At 41.4% G+C, this 17,255-nt stretch overlaps 1 protein-coding gene across 50 annotated transcripts in view; it reads left to right on the top strand.

Annotated features, from left to right (window-relative positions):
• Positions 1-17,255, top strand: part of MPDZ (multiple PDZ domain crumbs cell polarity complex component) — a 125,559-nt gene that overhangs the window by 97,615 nt on the left and 10,689 nt on the right. For 23 of the 50 annotated variants that reach the window (XM_083482138.1, XM_083482129.1, XM_083482126.1 and 20 more), the window contains 13 exons: positions 242-404; positions 1,017-1,213; positions 4,399-4,490; positions 4,731-4,821; positions 5,915-5,995; positions 7,470-7,562; positions 7,676-7,750; positions 8,868-9,054; positions 10,842-10,987; positions 12,544-12,627; positions 12,767-12,960; positions 15,059-15,206; positions 16,693-16,779. In XM_083482138.1, the coding sequence (XP_083338264.1) occupies positions 242-404; positions 1,017-1,213; positions 4,399-4,490; positions 4,731-4,821; positions 5,915-5,995; positions 7,470-7,562; positions 7,676-7,750; positions 8,868-9,054; positions 10,842-10,987; positions 12,544-12,627; positions 12,767-12,960; positions 15,059-15,206; positions 16,693-16,779 (1,638 nt within the window). The remainder of the gene's footprint in view (positions 1-241; positions 405-1,016; positions 1,214-4,398; positions 4,491-4,730; positions 4,822-5,914; positions 5,996-7,469; positions 7,563-7,675; positions 7,751-8,867; positions 9,055-10,841; positions 10,988-12,543; positions 12,628-12,766; positions 12,961-15,058; positions 15,207-16,692; positions 16,780-17,255) is intronic. The other 27 variants (XM_083482141.1, XM_083482137.1, XM_083482128.1 and 24 more) reach the window with 3 other exon arrangements.

The raw sequence follows: 17,255 nt of genomic DNA, 5'->3' as shown, positions 1-17,255 counted from the left end.
CACATAAACCTTCACTGAATTTGGCTTTTAGTAACTGTCCTGCTTGCTTAAAGTGCATTTGAACCTTCATTTACCATGCTGGTTTTTTTTTTCATCATCTGTGATTGCCTTTCCGTTCTATTATTGCACAGTATTTTAACTTCAAAGGCCCAGCCCTTTCTTTGTCATCACTTCATGCATTTTCTTTGCCCAGTGCCAGTCTGCACATTCCCAGCCACTGTATTTTCCTTACTCTCCACAGGCATCTAGCCAGTCAGATTCAGAGCCAGAAAAGACTTCATCTTGTAACCTGCTTCTGCCGCCTCCTTCACTGTCTCCAGGAATGAGCAGTGAAATTTTGCAGCGTTCCTGCAACCAATACCTGGAAGAGCTGGATAAGGAAGATGAGTTTGGATACAGCTGGAGTAAGTTTGCTTCTTGAGAGAACCTTTCACAATTGTTTACATCTTCATATACTATGTGATGGTCATCTTCCTTTTTTTTATTATCTTGCTTGAATAACTTGTGGAAGCAACATTATTTTTTGCTATGTACATTTTGCTGTATGAATTCAGATTCTGTCTTTTGCATAATGGACAAACACATTAAGTTCTCTTCTCTGGTTGTCTTTTCCATTATAGTCCAAGTGAGATAATTGCTGCTATTAGAAAACATCTTAAAACCACAAATATGTGTGGGAGTTGTGTGTGTGTGTGTGTGTGTGTGTGTGTGTGTGTTTGTGTGAGTGTGTACACACACACACACACACACACACACACAGAGGCAGACTGTATAGAGCAGTAAGGGAGAGATTTTCTACTCTTCCATTCTGATAAAATGAAGTGCCTGGAGGCATTTTCTTCTAGTTAGAGAATTTTATTGGAAAAGAACCGTAGATAACTATTTGAATTGTTTCAGTCTGTGTGAGATTATGGGTTTATGACAACAACTGCTGAATTTCCAAAGTTTGTGTTCTTTTTAAGTTTTTGGAGATAAATTCTTCCCTTGCCACCCAATTTCTCTCTTCTTATGACTAGGAAAGATCAGTCAGCGGTATGGGCATCTGTCTGGAGATCTGCACATGATAGAGTTGGAGAAAGGGAAGACTGGCTTAGGGCTCAGCCTAGCTGGGAACAAAGACCGGTCCAAGATGAGCGTTTTTGTAGTGGGAATTGATCCAAACGGAGCAGCTGGAAAAGATGGCAGACTGCAGATTGCAGACGAGTTACTGGAAGTAAGTGTCTAGTAATTATACTTAAAATGAAACATGCTGACTCTAAGGACGGGGGGGTGGGGTGGGGACATTTGATTATTGGTGCAAAATGCAGCCTTTAATTAACAGCACATTCTTTTAATCAGTATTGCCTTTCTTTACAATCATACTGGCTTCCCATTATAAATTTTATGTTTGCGGTCAGGATTGTCAGTATACTAGTACTGAAGAAATAAATAGATGCTGTGAAACAGGAGAAGTAAGTACCTTTGCTATGGTTTTGAGAGAAAGAAAGCCATGATTTAATGAAACAGCAAGACTGCGGTCCTGTTCCACTTAATTGGGAGTAAGCCTCTTTGAGCTCAATGGGATTTATATATAGGGTTGCACTGCTAATATGTTGTCATTCATTCTGAAGCTGTTCCCTTAGGTTTTTAGTTACGTCTGGTTGCCTGACGTCTCACCCCACTTCTCCTTTCATGGTCTCCAAAGTTATGCCAGGACTTCTGTGATGTCACAGAAGTAGCCAACATCATCTCAGATTTCATAGTCTCAGATGAAGGAAGATACACAATTGATTTTATCATTCATTGGACTACTCTTTGGGTTGATAGAATAAATGGAAGCTTTTGAAGTATTCAGTACTCAGTACTAGGTCCTATAGGAGGTTTAGTGCTGGATCTTAGAATATAACAGGATTAGAATAGAAAAAGAGGTGGACTAAGATATAGTACATTTAATCTAGAGTTTATCCAGCCCACCATTTTGTTTCCTTCAGTGGCCAGTCTGATTACTCTTGTAGCTCACAAACGGGGTATCAACATGGAGGCTACCCCCTGTACAATTTGTCTGCCACCAGTCCTGTATATTCAGAGGTATAGTGAGCACGAGACTTTATTTAGCTACCTTGGCTAATGGCTAATGCTGATAGAGCTAGCCTCCACAATTCTGTTTAACCCTTATTTAAAAACTAGGTAGGCCAATGGTTATCACACGTTTTGTAGTAAACAAATACTGCAGGTTAACTATGTAGGTGTGTGTGTGTTTATTTAGGAAATATAAGGTGGTATACAAATGTGTGTGTGTGTGTGTGTGTGTATTTCAAAAAGGAACAAATACAGTCATAGCTTTTGTTACGTTCGGTTCAGGTTACATTCTTTCAGGATACGTCCCGTGGCTTACTAGGTAGGCCAATGGTTATCACACGTTTTGTAGTAAACAAATACTGCAGGTTAACTATGTAGGTGTGTGTGTGTTTATTTAGGAAATTTAGGAAATTTTTTTTAAAGGAAAAGATTTATACATACCTCTTTCTGCCCCATAAATTGGGAGACACACCCCAGCCAGATAGTTCATGACAGTAGTTGAAAAGCACAACAAAAAAGTAACATCTAAAATAAAGTGAATACAGTGGTACCTCGCAAGATGAATGCCTCGCAAGACGAAAAACGCGCAAGACGAAAGAGTTTTCCGTTTTTTGAGTCGTTCCGCAAGACGAATTACCCTATAGCCTTGCTTCGCAAGATGAAACGTCTTGCGAGTTCTTGCGAGTTTGTTTCCTTTTTCTTAAAGCCGCTAAGCCGCTAAGCCGTTAATAGCCGCTAAGCCGTTAATAGCCGCTAATAGCCGTGCTTCGCAAGACGAAAAAACCGCAAGACGAAGAGACTCGCGGAACGGATTAATTTTGTCTTGCGAGGCACCACTGTAGCAAGATTAAAAATAACTGGTAGAAAAACAAGTGTTCAGGAGCCAGCAGTGTCATTCAGTTTGTACAACAAAACCACAGTGAAATGGTACTATTTTAATGATATATATTTTAACTATATATCAAAATGGGGGGGCGGGGGAGTGGGGCACAGTCTATAGGCAACAACTGAAAAGGCCTCATCCTGTGTATCCAACAGCTATTGTTTAGACAGAAGTGATACATGGAGCAGCAGCACTCCAAAACACATCAGTGGATAGGCAGGATTTTTCAGAAGACATTCTTTTAAATATCACAGTACCAAACCATTTAGGGCTCTCAGGGTAATCATCACCAATGCTTAGAATTGGGCTCAGAAATGGTCTAGGAGCTTGAACAAATTTGGGGTCACATATTCTAAACAATGGGCACTAGTCGGTATAGACAGGCAGGAGCATGTCATAACCAACTGAAGCTTCCAAATATTCTTCAAAGGTAGCCCCATGTAGAGTATGTTGCACTAAACTTCAGTGTGACCAAGGCATGTGTGAACATGGTCACATCTCCCTTTTCCAGGAACAGGTGTGATTGGTGCACCTGTAAAAGCTGTGCAAAAGTGTTTCTGGCCTCATATTGAGGATTTATATACCGTGTCCACATGTCTTTATTCCCCAAGCGGGGATCGGGTCCTCGAATCACAAGCACACTGTTTAGACACAGTATGCAATAGCAGAACAATCCCATGTATGTTTAATCAGAAGCAAATCTTACTCTGTTCAATGAGGACTTCAGTGCACTCCAGGAACTGCATAAAATACCTTTTATTTTCATTTCCATGCTTGTTTACAAAATGACCTAGTTGGAGTGGGCTGATTTACTGTATTTTTTGCTCTATAAGACTCACTTTTTCCCTCCTAAAAAGTAAGGGGAAATGTGTGTGCGTCTTATGGAGCGAATGCAGGCTGTGCAGCTATCCCAGAAGCCAGAACAGTAAGAGGGATTGCTGCTTTCACTGCACAGCGATCCCTCTTGCTGTTCTGGCTTCTGAGATTCAGAATATTTTTTTTCTTGTTTTCCTCCTCCAAAAACTAGGTGCGTCTTGTGGTCTGGTGCGTCTTATAGAGCGAAAAATACGGTACCTTTACTTGCTTGTATAAACCTGCTGTCTTCATGCCTTTTTTTTCCATTTGACAAACAGTGAGTCACGAGGTGATCAATCACTAGTGGAAATTGATAACGATGTTCCCAAAGTCAGCCAGCCCACTGCAACCTAATGAAGGACGATTTCAGCCAGTCGAGAGCCAAATACAAACCAGCAGCTGTTTTATATACTAAAAAAGGAGATTGTAGTATAGAGATACAATTGTAGTATAGATATACAGGATTTGTGCATTGCAACCATAATGGTTGAATAGCAGTTTTAATAACAATAGTGACAAAGAAATCAAGTTTGCTTTTGTCTGTGGAACAAAGCTGGTATTCATAATTAAAGTAAGTATCCATGCCATTCTGATTTATCTAGATAAATGGACAAGTTCTCTATGGAAAGACTCATCAGAATGCATCTTCAATAATAAAATGTGCACCTTCTAAAGTAAAAATCATATTTATCAGGTAAGCAACCTATAATGTTTGTATCTATTTTTAACATTTTGTAATATCTAAATGCATATTCAACAGTATCTTTCCCCATATAATTCAACTTTTGAAGCATTGCTAAAAGCTTCCCTGAATGATATATTTGCTTTTCAGGATTTACCACTATTGTGGGTATGTCCTGCAAAAAGCAAATGCTTTAGCTGTCGAAAGTATTGTAGAATTCGTTTTGAAAACTTTCTGCTCCATATATTATAGAAACAAAGATGCTGTCCAGCAGATGGCTGTTTGTCCTGGGAAATCAACAGAGACTTCACCTTCCTCTTCTGGGCTACTTCAGTATGAAGAGGTACAATTTGTATTTCATATTTATTTTCATGTGATAGAATTAATAGTGGTAGGTATGGGGGAAAGGGGCTGCTCTTCAGTATGTTGTAAATAGCTTCGAAACAAGAGGAATCAAGGTAGACTTGAGCAAGACTTTTTTTAACAGAGGTACTTTAATATAAATTTGAAATTGGGGACGGGGAGGGAAGTTTGCGTTAAACAAAATGTTGTAGCACAGAGCACTGCTGCTTCCAGAATATCCTGCTCCATTGCCCCTCCTACCCTGGCTTTTCATTTTTGTCCCTAGTAGCCAGTAGCCTAGTAGCTTGTTGAACAATGAGCATGCCCAGTGGCTTCTTCCCCCCTCCCCCAAATACATTATCTCCTATGTGGACCGTGACATTTTGGCTCAATAAACACAGAGAAATGAGATGGCCATTAGTACAGGCGACCCCCACTTTGCGTGGGGGTTGCGTTCCGGGTCATCGTGTGCAACGACGAAGCACACATAAACCCGTTCTGCCCTGCCCCTTTCCCCTGCCATGTCCAGCTTGCCGCAATGCACGTGCGCATGAAGGGATGCGGGTGGCGCTGTGGTCTAAACCACTGAGCCTCTTGGGCTTGCTGGTCAGAAGGTTGGCAGTTCAAATCCCTGCAACAGAGTGAGCTCCTGTTGCTCTGTCCCAGCTCCTGCAAACCTAGCAGTTCAAAAGCACACCAGTGGCAATAGATAAATAGGTACCACTGCAGCGGGAAGGTAAACGGTGATTCCATGTGCTTTGGTTTCCATCACGGTGTTCCGTTGTGCCAGAAGCAGTTTAGTCGTGCTAGCCACATGACCTGGAAAGCTGTCTGTGGACAAACACTGGCTCCCTTGACCTGAAAGCGAGATGAACTTCGCAACCACATAGTCGCCTTTGACTGGGGGCCTTTACCTTACCTTTACCTTTTTTTATGTGTGCATGGTCACATGTCAATTGGACATGCATAAATTGGTCGTTGCCGGGATGTCATTAGTGTATTGGTTTTGTGACCTCTATAATGAGCATGGTGTGTTATGTTATGTTTTTCTGTATTGATATATTTTGATACAATATTTTCTTTCTTTCTTTCAGGGTGAAGTGAATGATCCAAGCTCTATTTTTCCTATAGATTTGAGTTTATATAAGAATATTAAAAATGTGGAATTGCCTAAAGTGAGTAGATGCTGATGCAAATGGCCGCAAACATTTCTGTCTGTAATTTCTTTAGTCTGAAGGGGAAGGGACCATTTCCTACTATGAATGTACAAATTTCTCTAATGGTCTCAGTTTTCAATCTTACAATCAACACTCAGTTTCATTCTCAGAATCCATGTGTTTTCCCATTTTGTATTGGATCACATGTGGTCATTATGCTGTTGCATAGTCTTAGACTTCCCAAAATCCAGCAATGTGTTTGGCTTCATTCAAAACATAACTAAAGCATGAAAATGAGTTGTAGCAGGCCTCGGGCTCACATTCTCACCCTCCCTTTCATCAATCCTCCGGTGTGGAGGAATTTGGATGTTTTTTACTTTAATTTTAGATTAACCACATATTGCTGTATTGTCTAGATTTAGACAAGCTGTGGGAAATGGTAACTAGGATTTGTTAAAACAACCTAGCTTCAGCCCCTTGTTTCAACTAACTATAATTAAGATTTACCACAGTTTAGTGTGTGGAACTCAGTGCTCAAGGCTAGTTCTTGTAATACTAAACACTCTTTTTTGTTTCGTACAAATGGAGCCTTTCTCTATGCCTGTTCTTATCTGCAGTGAATATATTTTTAACTGAATTGCTTTATGAAGTGCATACTCTTATGCTAAGCATGGATTTACTTAGGAACATTATTCTCTCTCTCTCTCTCTCTCTCTCTCTCTCGTGTGTGTGTGTGTGTGTTGTGAACTGTGGGTATAAGGTGGTATACAAATGTGTGTGTGTGTGTGTGTGTGTGTGTGTGTGTGTGTGTGTATTTCAAAAAGGAACAAATACAGTCATAGCTTTTGTTACGTTTGTTCAGGTTACATTCTTTCAGGATACGTCCCGCGGCTTACTTACGGGTCACTTCCAGGTTTCGCCGCTCGCGCATGTGCAGACCCTCAAAATGATGTCACATGCATGCACAGAAGCGGCGAATCGTGACCCGCGCAGACACAGGTTGCATTCTGCTCATGTTGCAAATGGGTCTCTGGAACGGATCCCATTCGCAACCAGAGGTACCACTGTAATCAAACAAATTACAAGCATACAAAAAAAAATCCCTATTTATTCAAGAGCCAATATTCAAGAGCAACTAAAGTCTAAACCATATAGATGCACATGGTCTCTCTGAATATGTTCCATAATTCTTTCCTTTCTGCATTAATTTCTGCTTTAATGCCACCTCTGTCAGTCTCTCTGTCTCACTTTTTTAATCTGCATTTTCTGAAATAAGTATTTCATATGCACCTTGCAACATTTAAACTGCCAGGGATGGTGCCACAAGTTTCAGAGGAGTGAACTCGTTTTGATCAATGCATTCGAGTGGTGCAGATCGTTTGGGCCATGTTTCAAAGAAATTAACAAAGATAGCACTCCTCAAGCTTTCATACTTAAGACAGCTTTGATTGACATTCTTCTATAACTCTGGGTGTCCCTTTGTATTTCTTAGGATCAAGGAGGCATAGGTATTGCCATTGGTGAAGAAGACACATTTAACGGTGTGGTTATTCAGAGCTTAACAGAGCATGGTGCAGCAGGAAAGGTAAGGCCGTTAAATTGTGACCCATTCAGAGAAGAAGATAATAAGTGTATAGATGGGGAAACCTTCTCCCCCCCCCCCCACATCCCATCCCAGTGTTGTTATTTTTATTTCAGGATGGCCGAATTAAAGTTGGAGATCAGATTCTGGCAGTGGACGATGAAGTTGTTGTGGGGTATCCTATAGAAAAGGTACTTGAGCAATTCCTTACAGCATGTGACTTACTGACTCCTGTTCTATACATCCGTTGAAGGGCATAAAGATACGGATACCAGGATTCTGTTTAGGCATTTAGTCAGGTGCTACGGGACCAGGGGTGCTCTGTCTGTTTCAGGAGGGTTGCTAAATCTTTTCTCTTCCTTCTCATTCCTTCCTGTTGCACTTCTGAACACGAGATACCACTTTATGTTGGCTTTTTTGGGACGTTGAAGCGGCTCGTGGGGCATATTATTTAGCTGTGAGGATATTTAAATATTTTTAATCCTGTTTTGTTGTTTGCTGCCCTGGGGTCCTTTCTTGCGATCACCTCTTTGGAGGGAAAGGGCAGAGTAGGGATTCCAGCTCCCTTTTTAAAGCAGCTGAATTTATTATTTCATTATTATTTATTAAATTTCTACACTGCCTTTCACCTGAGGACCACAGGGCATTTTAAAATATAAAAAAACCTCTCAAGTTATGTGTTGAAAGAAGCGGCATCTACCATGACTTGAATAAAATATGGGGGGCAGCACCCCACATAATCAATTACAAGATGTGGCACACACACCATTTGAATGGCAATGCCTATTGACTTTGGGCCCCCCTGGCCCCCTCAAATTTTTGGGGGGAGCCAACAGGACCTTGGTCCCCAGGAGTTGACTCCTATGCATGCTCTTGGAAATCTGTTACAATATGCCTGCTATACTCTAGAATGAAAAAAAATCATGTACAGTGGTGCCCCGCAAGACGAATGCCTCGCAAGACGGAAAACTCACTAGACGAAAGAGTTTTCCGTTTTGGAGGTGCTTCGCAAAACAAATCTCCTATGGGCTTGCTTCGCAAGACGAAAATGTCTTGCGAGTTCCTGCAGGTTCCCCCCCCCCTTTTTCTAAGCTGCTAAACCGCTTATCAGCTGATCCGATAAGCCGCCAAAAGCCGCTAAAAGCCGCTAATAGTGCTAATCCGCTAATCCGTCAATGGGCTTGCTTCGCAAGACGAAAAAACCGCTAGACGAAGAGAATCACAGAACGGATTCTTTTCGTCTTGCGAGGCACCACTGTATCTATATTGGCTTGTTACATGAAAGTTTGCTCTTTTTTACTGTTCAAGTTTATCAGTTTGCTGAAGACATCAAAGCCCACTGTGAAACTCACAATCAATTCAGCTGAAGAGGAGAGTCAGACAGCTGCTCGGTCACAAACACCGATTTACAGTGCTACTTCGGGTGAGAGAACTAATATCCAACAATCAGCCGTTGTTCCACCTTCTGAATCACCAGAACCAGAGTCCGTTAAAAGTAAGAATCTTCTAGTTACCCCAAGTCTTGGGAAAGAATTCAGTGACAAATGCTTACAATGGCTGCATTCATTCGTAGAACTAAAACATGGTCTGTTTTAGCCATGGTTTTGTTCACCAAACCATGAGACAATGCGCAGACAAGACTAGAAACCACAGCTTATTTATTTCTCCAAAGCTTGGTTTGTTTTCAAGCTGCTGTTTCCTTGGGCCTCTTTCCCTTAATGAGTGTCTAGGATGGGATGGCCAAACAAAGGATGCTTAAGCAAAGCTATTACATTTAGATAAAATAACAAACCATTGTTAAAACAAGCCATGGTTCATAAGCCCAGCAACAAGGCTTTCTGCATGGAGGCTTGCCAGACACATCTTTATTTTTATGCAGCAGGCAAAAACTTGCCTTTTTACCCAGGCTTTGGGGCCTTAATATGAATTATTCTAAGTACTCCATTAGTGTGGCAGATACTGTAAGACCTGTCTTTTGTCTGTATAAATGTGTTTTTTTTAATTGGCTTTGTTGTAATTGATTTTAATGTTTATATATTGCTGTAAGTCGCTTTGTGACATTATTATTATTAGGAAAGCTGCATACCTGTGATTTTGCCTAGCAAGCCAAAGGCACTTAAAAATTATTAGTTTTCTTCCAAGTAGGGAAATTTACTTATCATCAGCTGGACGTAACTGTGATTTTAGTGCCCTTCACTTCACCAGTCTATGGCATGAGTCCAAGCTGGTTGAAAGAGCAGGCCTGACTAGATCACTGCAGAAATCCAATTTAAGTAGTCTATTAAGGAATGGGAAAATAAGATAAAATCATAGGTTGCATTTTTAAAAACAAAACAAAAGCATATACCTCCTGATCCTTGGCCAAAACAGTTGAATAAAGTAATTAAAGACCCTACAAACAAAATATGATGTACCGTCATCCAAAGTGGGAGTGGCAGACATCCCACATGGAAAAAGTTGAAAACAACATCTAAAGCTGTCAGGAAACTGACATCAGAGCAACAGGCGAAGGAGAGGCTCTCCGATTCTGCAGGGGAAGGTACAAGCACTAGGGGGAGATGCAGCTTGGTGGAGGGGGAAGGAAATCAGCGTAACACCAAGGAGCCAGGAGAGCAAATGGGAGAAGAGGTGGAAGGGCTCCGGGATTCTTCCTTGGAAGTCAGTGAGGAGAGCCCTGGTCCTCCACTACCCATGCCCTCCTTGCGCAGGAGACTCCCACGCAATGAGAGGCGGAGATGATTGGGAGTCAAACAACTCTTATGCTGGCAACGGTTTAAGAAACGCCCACAGACAGATTCTGCGAGCGACTGAGGCAGCCACGCTGAGATGGGCTGTGCAGTCAGGACGGTTTAACCCAGGCAGCCAAGCTCCAAAAGGGGACAGTTTACGCACGAGTAACTCCAAACCACTACAAAAGCCATCCCATTTTATAGTTTTTTCAACATTGATGCATCCAGCCAAATGTGTGTATGACCAGAGATGGTTCCTCTCAGATAAGTTGTAAACATAACTTTGTATTTCTGAGAGATTTCAGACTTTGCAGGAGAGAAAGAAGCATTCAAGAATTCAGGTGGCATCTCTGTTTCTTGGGGCTAGAGCTCATCACAGGTTTTCTTATGTGCATTGAGGCGAACCGTATATGTGGGTATTTGTTGGGGGCAGTAGAATGGACAACAAAAGCCTTCTTCACCTTAATGAATAAAAGGATAAAGTCCATAGTAGACAAGGATTTTTAAGGAGGAGAGCAGCTATAGCTATAACTAGTCGATTTTCTGTTTCTAGACACAAGCAGGTCCTCAACTCCAGCCACATTGATATCTGACCCAGCTACATGCCCAATCATCCCGGGATGTGAAACGACAATCGATATCTCCAAGGGACGCACCGGTCTTGGCTTGAGCATAGTAGGAGGAGCCGATACTTTGCTGGTTTGTAACGAATGCCTTTCATAACCCCAAGCTAAAGTTCCTAAGAAGGAAAATGCGTCTTTCTTTGACATACCGTACTTTTCCGTGTATAAGACTAGGGTTTTGTCTATAAAAATCATATTAAAAATTGGGGCTCGTCTTATACACAGATAGTGAAAAGGGGGGACGTGGGATTGGTTGCTGCTGAGAGCCGGAGATTGTTAGTGTGTTATTGGAAGTCTAGTGGTTGAGTGAATTTTGGCAATCTCCCCCCAAAAAAGCTCTACAAGTATGGGCAATCCTCCCCAAAAGAGTTTAGCAACTCTGGGCAATCTCCCCCTCTCCCATTTTCTTAATTTGTAGTCCCCCAAAATAGGGGGTGTCTTATAAAAGGGGGCATTATACAAGGAAAAATACAGTATATAATGTGACTCAAATAAATGGATGGGAACAATTGATCTCTAAGTTGGGGAATAAAATTTATGTCCATAATTGCACTAGGCAGGGTCATCCCCCCCATTCTGTTTGTTTGAGTGTGTGTGTGTGTGTGTGTGTGTGTGTGTGTGTGTGTGTGTGTGTTGGAGCATTATTTTTAGCGTCCGTACAAGTGTTACAAAGTTTTTAAATGTATTTCTTGCTGCTTGCCACATAAAATACATTTTAAATAATGGGTTTCATCCTTATTATGTTTTATAAGCATTTTAACATTTTTTTCTTAAGTGTGAAATGTTGCTGTTCGAATCTGTAGTGTTCCCGAAGAAGGGTGCTTTGAAATGTGTTATGTAAATGCAATCTTTATTTCCGTGCACCGTTGAAATTTCACTCACTCTCTCACACACAAACGTTGGTGCTTTCTCTCTTGGTGCTTTTCTTGACCACACATTTTCATCAAGACAGCAAATGAAAACTTATTTAAATACATTTTTTACTTTTGTACCGGAATTTATTCTAGGCACCACCAGTGGCGTAGCGTGGGTTGTCAGCACTCGGGGCAAGGCAAGTAATTTGTGCCCCCTAACCCGTGGATTTGCGCCCCCTCACCCATGGATTTGTGCCCCCTAACCCTAACCCCCAGGTGTTGCGCTCGGTGCGGCCGGCCCCCCCTGCACCCCCCACGCTACGCCACTGGGCACCACTATTCATCTGTATTACTTTGTGTGTGTGTGCATTTTCAATTTTACAAATACTAACAAAAAAAGACCCCCCCCAAAAAAAAGACAGAATACAAACAATGTATCCCTTTGGACTCTCCCCCCTTTTGTGGTTCCTTTTGTTATTGTTTTCCTTCTGCAACTTCTCATTAATTCCAATTATTATAAAACCTTAATCAGTCCATAACTCAATTTTTTTACCACAAGATTTCTGTCAAACCTCCTAAAGTGTGTAGTTCTTTACAATAATTTTTCAGATACATTACATACTTTCTCCCATTCCTTAGTAAAATTTGATTCATCTGTATTCCTTTGAGATCTCCACAAAACCCCCTTTTATTCTTTTTTTTTAGGCTCAAAATAGTTGAACTGAATGATGAACGAAAAGGTCTAGCAAGTTTTATATTTTGCTTTTTAAATCCACAGGGTGCGATTATTATCCATGAGGTGTATGAAGAAGGAGCAGCGTCCAAAGATGGAAGGCTCTGGGCTGGTGATCAGATCTTGGAGGTATAACATTGCGCAACGTACAAGCCATCCTTACATTGCATACTTCTGAAAGTGGGAGGGGGGGGGCAAGGAGAAAGGCAGGAGTGGACTAGAGGGGGGCCTATATGCTTCTGACATCTGCCATACAATTGAATCCCAGGTGAACGGAATCGACCTAAGGAACGCAACGCACGACGAGGCCATAAACGTTCTCAGACAGACGCCTCAGAAAGTCCGCCTCACTGTCTACAGGGACGAAGCTCAGTATAAGGAAGAAGACATGTATGATGTGCTCAGTATAGAGCTACAGAAGAAGCCAGGCAAAGGCCTTGGATTAAGTATTGTTGGGAAGAGGTGGGTACATGAGGAGAGCTTCTGGAAGTCTGTTTGGTCTTTGTGTGCAGTGCTGGATTTATGTATAAGTTAATCAAGCTATAGCTTAGGGCCCCACTCTCTTGGGGGCCCCCAAAAAAAATTAAAGGGAAAAAACCTGGATTTCCAAATATAAGATAAAAAACAAATAAAGTAAAATCTACATACAGCAAAAGTGCTTTGTGTTGTGTAGGATCCTATTTGTTATGTGCAAAGGGCTTTAGATACCTATTAGGTCCATAAATTACCATATAGCATATATTCAACAAAAAAACAGCGACAATTTGTTGTTGACAAAGGACAGCTACCTTCAGTAGCTTAGGGTCTCATCAAACCTAAATCTGGCCCTGTTTGTGTGCAAGCTAATGCAGAGACAACATTGCTGAGAGAAGGTGAAATAAGAATCGCCTCCCTTAATGCTAAGAGAGGGAATTCTTACTTCACCTTCTCTCACTAATGTTGTTAGTGAGTGCAGCTTTGACCTGGGAGATATAGTTTATTTCTCTTTCTTTCTTTCTTTCTTTCTTTCTTTCTTTCTTTCTTTCTTTCTTTTTGGAAATGTGAAATACCTTTATTTATTTTTTTGGAAATGCATTACATTAAAGTTTATAGAGAAAAATACAAAGCTTAATATCTCTCTCCCCCCCCCCTTGCTTTTTTCAAACAAACCAAGATCTAGATACAATAAAAAACACAAAGGGGTGGGGGGAGAAATAGAGAAAGAAAAATAAATAAATAAATAAATAAATAAATAAATAGAAAGAGTAGAAAATAGGTTAAAAGAGAAAGATAGAAAAATAAGATTCAGAAAATAAAGAACTTCTAATTCTTCATCTGACCACTATATAAATGCAATATTCACTTTGTCTAATCCAATATAACACCCAACGGAGATATAGTTTCAACGCACCCCTCACCTCTTGCTTAGCCATGCTGCAAGTCAGATTCACTTCCTCATCTGTACAACTAAAATAAGAGCTTTCTACCCTTACTGCTTAGGGGTGAGGAAATGTTGTCCCCTTTGGGACTGCATCTGCTATTAAGTCTCTAAGCTTCCTTGTTTGACTAGATAGCAAAGTTGCTCAGAAAAGGGCAAGACAAAGAAGATCATTTTCTTCAGCAACCCCCAAGAATGAAGAAGCTATTGATAGATGCATTACTCCTAAGTCTCTTAACACAAATGTAACCACTGGAACATAACATCTTTACATGCACCAATCAGGTGATCTGGAAAGAAGAAAAACAGCTGCCTTGGCAAAGCACTTTTAGACAGCCTCGCACTCCCTGGCTCATACACACACACATAATTTTATTTGCCCTTCCTCTATTCAAACCATCGGTTCAAACTATCCTCAATAATCCCACTGCAAAAACCTCCAAACAACACCCTGGCCCTAGAGTCTGTTAAGCAGCTTCAGCTTTTGTAGTTGGAGTCAGTCAGAGCCATATCCTCCTGCCCAGGTTGGAAAAGACCTCCAAGGCAGGGAGCAGGTCTTCCAGGACTCACAGCCAAGATGGTTCTTGTTTGAGCCACCAGTTCCAACAATAAGGACTTCAAAGCACAGCATCACCTGATGTCATTGTGACATCAGATGATTGGCAGGTAAACAAACCTTTGTACCTGTCAGACTTGGCCTGCCAGGGAATCTGGCCCACCAGTCCCCTCTGCTGACATACACAAACTAAATTCTTACTAAATTCAGCATGTTGTCATTCTTAGTTTCCACACTTTATGACTGCAGAAATAAATTCATATTTGGCGTATGGAGCAATTGTGTCTATGGCATTGTTACCTTGGTCTCCCTTATTCACCAGGACACCATATTCTGCTGTAAGATCTGCATATGAGAATCCATCCTGTTAGGTTGTATGTGTATGAAAGTGCTGAAATCTCATGTTACCCACCAAAATACTTGTTTGATCATTGCTTTTAAAAGCTCGTTCTTAACCAGGTAACTATGTAATGAATACATTCATAAGTTCATAGTAAACCACCTTGGAAATGTCTTCTTGGAGGGCAATATATAATGTTTTAAATAAAGAAACAGAACAAAATATACTTCCATTATTTTGTTTGCAGGAATGACACTGGAGTGTTTGTGTCAGACATTGTCAAAGGAGGCATAGCAGATCTGGATGGGAGACTGATGCAGGGAGACCAGATATTAATGGTGAACGGGGAAGATGTTCGAAATGCTAACCAGGAAGCAGTGGCCGCTTTGTTAAAGGTAATGGCAGAACGATAGAGAAAAACATAACTGCATAAATGGATACTGGGTCCTCTTTTTTCCAAAATGAGAATAGTGCTGTTGCACTCCCATCTGGCTTGCAGACTTCCCATAGGTATCTGATGGGCCTCTTGCCTGATGTAACAGGGACTTCCTTGTAATTCTAGGGACAGGTCTTATGCAGGGGGCGTTGGTGAGCAGAGGTTGCACTAGGGCCTTCTGGCAGTTGAGTCATGGCTACTTCCTGGGAGAGAGGGTGATGGGAAGGTTGGCACTACAACAGCACATTGGTAGGAGGTTATTGACCTCCCCACCACCATTCCTTTAAGTGTGAGTGACTCTGCTGCTGGGAGGCCACCCCTACTAATCGTTCCCGGTCTCTTCTGGTATTTTCTTAAGGGATGCTAAGGTTGGCATTTTTTAACGTTCCATATTTGTAAAGCAAATGAAAGGCCTAAGTTAAGCAGTTCCTTTTAGGTACATGTTCGCACCCACCCAGCCACCCCGCTTTCATTTTTGTGTTCAGCACATACAGAACTGACAGACTGGGGATTAAAAGATATTCACTTGTTCCGGGGGATTAAAATATGCTGCTACTTCTGATTTAGCACTGCAGTGCACGGCCAGCAGTGGAAACAAAAGCTACTGTTTCTAAATGAAGTTCCTTTATCATTCCTACTTGTCAAAGTCAGGACTATATGTTGTGCTTTGAAGCAACTTGCAAGCATCATGTTGCTGTGGCTTTTTCGTAGATGGGGATAAAAAAGGGGGGGAAGCATTAGCGCTGCGTTATGTGATACTCTGGGCAGAAAAGAAATGCTAGCTAGATGTTAGAAGGGCTAGGTTTAGCCACTTAACGTTGGGGTCACTGAAGACATCAATAGTGGATGTCCTTGCTGAGGGTTAAAGTAGGGGCTAATGCAAACTTCTGTTGGACTTGGAATGTACAGAAGCAAAGCCTGGAATGGCTGAAGGTGGTTTTGCTTGGTTTTCCAAAACAGGTTTCGGGTCGCATTCCTTATTTGGTGAATACTTCTTCATTCTCTGTGTATTTTGGAATTGATTCTTCTCACATGTCATTCAATGTTGCAGTTAGAGAAGAGCTTCTCCCACTTAAAGCACTCAAAGTATAATTTTGTTACCTTGTCCAAACAGCAGTTTGTTAATGGGCATAGCTGGCTGTGAAATACAGCTGATGTACCATCATTATTATTCCATTGCTTCTGTAGGGACCTCCCTCTATGTCCTTGTTGAACCAACTGGCAGGCATGGGCAATGTGCAATCTACATGCTCCTTTGTGATTTTAGACAAGGTTCATGCAATTTCTCAGCACGGGTGTAATCACACAATGGACAACTCTTACAGAAGGTTCAGCTAAGACTCATGTGAAATGGCCCTTGATCTTCCTTTAACTAAGATATGCCTTTACATCATTATACTCTGGGTTAAGGAATCTGTGTCTTACAAATAATGCCTGCTCTCTAGTGCTCATTAGGTACAGTCAGACTAGAAGTTGGAAGAATAAAGGCAGGCCCATTCCATTCGGAGAGGAGAACGTCTCAGAGCAGCCAGGTTTGTAATTGCTTGCATTGGCTTCATTTGGAACCATCACAAGCATTGTTAAAATTATATAAGCAAATAAAAGGGAATTGATTTCGCAGTGGCAGTGATTTTTCTGTAGAGGCTGATCAGAGATGAATAAACTCCAAGCCAAGTACATAAAAGGCAGTTTTATGTACCCATAGTCATATTGGGTTTATTCTAGCTTTTTTTTTTAACAGCTTAGATCCTCAAAGCTGCTGTGTAGCACAGCCCTGTTCCCAATGCTGTGTAAGGCAAGGCACATCTACAAATGTACTGAAAACTAAGTTGGGATTTAACTGTTACGATTTTTGCTGTCACAACTAAACATTTGGGGTATGATCTAGTCCCCCTCCCCTCCTTTCTGTCTCCTCCCATGTACTATGTTGTGCCTGAAGGGATGTTCTGGTGCTAACCCCTCTTCTCACTGTTAGCAGCTGTACTGCATCTGTAGGAGGGCTGTGCAT

This window comes from Podarcis liolepis (assembly GCF_965112155.1).
Source record: "Podarcis liolepis genome assembly, chromosome: 17".
NCBI classification, from domain to species: domain Eukaryota; kingdom Metazoa; phylum Chordata; class Lepidosauria; order Squamata; family Lacertidae; genus Podarcis; species Podarcis liolepis.
The sequence above is the reverse complement of the archived record's forward strand: the minus strand, read 5'-3'. Positions and strand labels throughout refer to the sequence as shown.